We start from the raw sequence: 5,623 nt of genomic DNA, 5'->3' as shown, positions 1-5,623 counted from the left end.
TCTCAAACTGTTTCCCAGATGGTCTTCGATTAAAGGCTTAATCGAAGATCATCAGGGAAACCATTTGAGAGGCAGATAGACAAATGCTCAAGAAAAAGTCGACAAAGTGAAGTCACAACAAACGCATACTTGACTAGGCTAAACCATCAACAAGGCCCGTAACTAAGCATTCCAAATATTGCCGGATGCAATTAACTCTCGTCCGCACAAAGTTTTCTCTTGCAGAGGGATCAGTCTAAACCGTCATTCGTTTGCGACAGTAGGTTACAATCTCATGTGCTTCAAGATAGTTCCTGTTCCTGTAGACAATGCATGTTACCCAATACTGAAATCAACCGGTCGAAAGCCAGTTACACCCAAACATCTGCTGCATGCGAACCAGTCATAACGGGTGCGGGTTCAGCAATATTCCCTCTACGACCACTGTTGGAAAATAAACTGTAGTTGTAGTTGCACCAATTGGCTTTCTTCGACTCACGGATTGTTCACTGTGCCTTGGCAGCAAGTGTGTATTTTACACACTTTATAGCTAGCCATCAAGCATGAGTCGCCTGGTTTGCTTTACATCGACATTTTTTACTCTCGTTTTTTTTTTCTTCTTTTTCCTTCTTTATTATTGTGTCTTTGCAACGCACTTCCGGACTGCGTCTTCTTGGTATTTGTGAAAGGCTTTCATGGCGCTTCGCGCTGAACGACGACTTACTCGGTCTGACAGAGCAGATAATTGGACAATGCGTTCAGCTTGTTTGCAACGTCAGGGATGATTCATTTATTATAATATTGGAAATGTTGGCTACAAGTATGTCATCACTGGCTCCACAACGTCAAATTGTTAGGTACACGAAAGCATGATGTGAGGTGAAGTGTGTCCTTACAGCCGTACGTTGTACGGCGTCAGATTGACATAAAAAAAAATTGAAATACTCGTATGACATTTTCCGCATAGTCTGAGATAGGGACCAAAGAAAACATTTTTACAGCGTACACGGACACTCACTTTCAACAAGATAACAAAAAGAGAGGGAAAAAAGGAGGCTCCGCACACTTTCGCGATATCACGTGAAAGACATCAAACATCACCAAACCGAAATACACAAGCAAAATATCCCTCTTGCAAAGACGCAAGGAGAACAGCCATGTCCAACCTACAAAAAAGAATAGAACTGCAATACAAAGAAGCCATCAAGAAGTGCAACAAATAAAAAGATAATAAATTTATCTGGTGTGCAGAGTTCGTCTGTGCACCGCAATTAAAGCACCGTAGGCAGCCTGAATTCTACATCGGATTAATTTATGAGAGCTTACAAATCTCGCACGCGTCTTCTCAAGATGTCCGCCTTGAAAAGGCCATGAATCATGATGGTCCGTAACCATCTCGCTTACAGATAAGTTTTATTCCCTGCGAGCACATCACGCATGGGCCGTTCAGCACGCAGAATAAGCTAGCATGACGGAGCAAGAGCAGAGCAACAAATTGGAAAACGCAGCCGTTTATCTTTCTTCTCCCGTCGTGTTTGCCAACGCAAACCGATTCTCCTAGCTTGTACTGTGCTACTACACAGACATCGGTGACCGTGGGGTGCACAGGTGCCTAATAGCATCAGAGAATCAGCCGCGGTACTGCAAACTGTTGTGACATTCCGCAATCGGTACAGAACCGAAGGTAGTTTTTACTGGCCCCTGCGTTCAAGCGTTCAGACCACACCTATTAAAAAGAAATTCAGGGAATTTCTCTAATAGTGTCTGCAAAATTCATCAAATGTGGTGGTTATGGCAGCATCTGAATGATGGGTGATACGTGGCTTATTAAACTGTATGTCGTCTTGCGAACGCTCATGTTCAATCATGTGCTAATTTTCTTGAAGGTGATTTCTAATCAGAAAACATTTTGTGCAGAAGTGGCGCCATGTCAACAATAAATTCTGGCGTCGTCATTCGAATTTGTTCGCATTTTCTTACCAAAAATATCATCACGGACAGAAAAGGATGTCCGTCCACAGTGAATATGACAAATATAAACCTATACCATGTTAGTATTATCTTTTCTCCCTGATGACACAATGCTTAAACCATGCCGTATCATTGAACGGAAAAACACCTGGCCGTACGGTATGGTACTTCTGCACGGAAAATGCACATCTTCTACTTGCTTTGTGCAGCTATCAAAGCAGATTAGAGTTTTATTCAAACAATCGTGTCGGTGTAGTATTTATATATATGCACATTTTCACACCCACAATAACCAGCTGTGCTCTTATCATAAATAACGGCAACATCCGCACTGATTTTCGTCAGGTTACAGCTATATATCGTGTATACGAGAATATCATCGATCGGAGCAACCGCTGAAGCAGCAATTTATGATTACCCGCGGAGCTAGTCCTGGTGTTACAATAACATAACGTGTCATTTGATGCCGCAGTAACTTGTACATTTTACTCTAAGTGATGGTGCCTTTACACCTTATGCATAAAAGCCTAAAAACCAAGAACGGATGTCCCCAGTATCAGGGTCCGTATTCTGTAACGCTTCGGATTTCGAAGAATTCGCTTTGCGAGCAGTGATTCGCCGCCGCCTGGGTGACACCATCACCTCGGCGCGTGCACGGACATCATGATGACGTCACGCAGATGTCACTCCTGCGGAAACTAAATCCGTCGTTTACTACGAAGAGAAGTGGCGTGAGGTGCTTCGGTGTGATTCGAAGGTGTCGTGTGCCATGTGCATGGGCGAGATCGGCGTTCAGAACAAGAAGCTTGGCTAATTTGCTATATGTACCCTTGGTTTGTGACCAAAGTGATCCTATGCGCCAATTGGCCTCTGTCGTTCCTCTCGTTCTCATTACGTTAGCGAACCTCCCAAATGTGGCGCCACCACTAAATTGAATTCTTCGGAAACCAAATTGTTACAAAATACGGCCCCCGATCACCATTGTTTTCATTTGAACTTTAAATTTCTCACCTTTTTTTAAGTTGCCATGATTAATTTTACGGCTGAATAGTGCATCTCAGCAGTGGTGCAACAGTTACACGCGTGGAGCTACGTCGAACGTTAGATCAAAGCCGGGATCACAAAGAATGATTTACGACGACGCGTTCGTGGCGTTCAGGCCTTGCGGGAAGCGATATGTGTACCCGCGAAGCGTAGTCGCATCCGACTTCGTGACCGTGAAACTCATGAGGGAGCACGCAACGCACCACTGAGCGGGGCCACCAGAGAAGGAAAACCAAAACTAGGTCACACGGTCAGCCGGCGGTCGGTGATGGAAACGATTTCGGAGCGCAAGAATGCACTGGTTCTCGTTTTGGTCCCCTATTTCGTAAGACTCAGAAAACGTGTGAAGCGATGGGGGCATTTATTGGTTGCTTCCTCTCTTTTTTTTTTTTTTTGCCATTACACATGCACAACACTCATGGAATAAGAGAACCACGTTGTAGTACGTCGACACGACAAAGCACAGGGCAAATACAAAATGTGACACAAGAAAAATGGCCCGGGAACAAAATGAGATGACAAGTTCAGTTCAAGGCGATCTCAGAAACGTTCACCAGCTTCACTTGACACAAACAACGCAACAACATGTGTTCCCACTTTCACCTTACGACACATATCGTCAGCTCAGACAAACAGCGCTGTGACCAGCTCTCCAAGAAGGCTAGTTAAATCTCGTCGTCATTTTCCAACTGTCTTCACTACCAGCGCACACAAGGTCGAGAAGGTATTTCTTTTCGACACATTGTTTACACCATATACTTCGCTCAAATTAAGGTATTGGAGAAAAGAAAGGCAATGATAATTAATTCCCTGGTAGCGAATTTCTTCAAATACTTCTACTGTACTTTCGTCGTCTTGGACTCGGACAAGCCTAAACTTCCCTGCGCGTTGCAGACCGTCTGGAAGCCCTTCCTCGAGTTGCGGATGTAGACCTTGAAGTAAAACTCGAAGAACAGGTAGAGAAACAGTGCTCCCTGAGGCATCGCTAGGTACACGTACAGTTTGGGGTACCCGCAGTCGTAGAATAGCGGTATGGAGCCGTGAACCATCGCCACAATGAACTGCGTGATCTGAAGCAGGGTCAGGTAACGCTTCCACCACAGGTACTTCTGCGCCTTGGGTCCGATGGACGAGAGGAAATAGTAGGTGTACATTACCACGTGCACGAACGTGTTCAGCGCTATGATGAACGAGATGTGGCCATCGGTGCCTATCCGGGTCCAAAACCAGCAGTCGAGCACGACCAGCGAGTGGTGGACAACGTGAAGCGTCGACACCTGGTTGAACTTCTTGCGGAGCACGAAGAATATCGTGTCCAGAAAGTCCAGCAACCGGAGAATGCGTAGCCACCAGTAGACGTCGAGCAACTCGATGGCCTTGGGGGCGGTGGAAAAGTCTAGACCCTGGCAGAAAAGGCTGTAGCCACCGCCCACGTAAGTGAGTCGCAGGATTGTGATTAGGAACCACGCGCTGCATGTGACCATGAAGGCGTTGTATATTAGAATAACGTAGCGCAGGTTGAACGGCTCACGACCCTTCATGTAGCGTGGACCCCACACCTTGACGAAGTAGAGGTAGAGGCCGACGCTCCAGAGCACGATGGAAGGGTACTTCACCATTATCCAGTCTTTCGTCCGCGGGTCCTGAGGCAGGCGCAGGTAGACACTCAGAAAGTCGGCGTACAGCGGCTCGGTCGTCGTGTTGTCCATCTTCGAAGCAGTTGGCGATTCGCTGCTGTTGGTGAAAATGCGGACACAAGCGACGAATGGTCCGGCCGAACTAAGCGCTTGCTTACTCGCGCGCCGAACCCAAGTCCACTTCTGATGATCAAAATCAGTGAGCGCACGTAAAAGCACACTCAATCCCCCTGTCAAACGTAATGAAGACCGCGACCAATCAGACAACCCCTTTCGGCGCAGAACGGCTCTCCGAAGGGAACGCTATGCTAACGACCAGGAAACTATCGTACTCGTTCAAGGACAGACGCAGCGGCGTTCCCGGGATTTCTTCTTCCCCCTCCTTTCGGATACGGTCTCCGTCGGGTCCAGAAGCCAACGTCGAGGTGAGAGCGGGTGGCAGGAAGCGCTCCTACACGGCCTCGGGCATTGTCTGATCGCAATAGCAATTTTTTTCGTCTGGAGGCCAGGGGTGAATTCGACGACGTTGAGAGCGCTATTTCAGGTTTCGTCGATGCTGCGGCTGGGTTGCCGAAAGAGAGCGGCGTGGTTCCTACACTGCGGCCACTGTCATTCGTGAACGCCAAGGAGCAACACTGCAGGATGCATAGCAGCGCTGCACACACGGCCAGAGGAGCACTAAAGCGAGCGGCTGCTGTGCGTGGTTGAGGAGGAAGAGCGGCAAACGGCGTTCCAGCGCAGCAGCCGAGTTTTTGGAAGGCGGAACCGCGTTCCGGATGGCCCGGCTGGTTTCGTCCCCTCCCCGTCACTGCCCTCACTCCTCACATCCCGTCTTTATTTTCTTTTTTAGCTTTGACCGTGACCTCCACGTGTGCCGCTTCCACCAGCTGAGAGGAGGAGACGCCAGGTAAGCGATAGAACTGCGAGGGAGAATGGGAGGCACTGGCCGGGGGTACCCAAGTGGCTGCTCGCCTGTATATCGACGTCGCACG

The 5,623-nt window shown here is 47.9% G+C and overlaps 1 protein-coding gene across 1 annotated transcript; it reads right to left on the bottom strand.

The window, feature by feature from the left end:
- Window positions 1-742: 742 nt before the first annotated feature.
- Window positions 743-5,268, bottom strand: LOC119450108 (elongation of very long chain fatty acids protein AAEL008004). Its single transcript, XM_037713473.2, has one exon. The coding sequence runs from the start codon at window positions 4,701-4,703 to the stop codon at window positions 3,831-3,833; it is 873 nt and encodes a 290-aa protein (XP_037569401.1). The 5' UTR covers window positions 4,704-5,268; the 3' UTR covers window positions 743-3,830.
- Window positions 5,269-5,623: the final 355 nt, after the last annotated feature.

The sequence above is a fragment of the Dermacentor silvarum genome, chromosome 4 (genome assembly GCF_013339745.2).
Source record: "Dermacentor silvarum isolate Dsil-2018 chromosome 4, BIME_Dsil_1.4, whole genome shotgun sequence".
NCBI lineage: Eukaryota > Metazoa > Arthropoda > Arachnida > Ixodida > Ixodidae > Dermacentor > Dermacentor silvarum.
Note: the sequence above shows the minus strand (reverse complement) of the source record. Positions and strands in the feature narration are given on the sequence as shown.

Coding starts and splice junctions, on each gene's coding strand:
- LOC119450108 (XM_037713473.2), bottom strand. CDS start 4,703: ATGGACAACACGACGACCGAGCCGCTGTACGCCGACTTTCTGAGTGTC.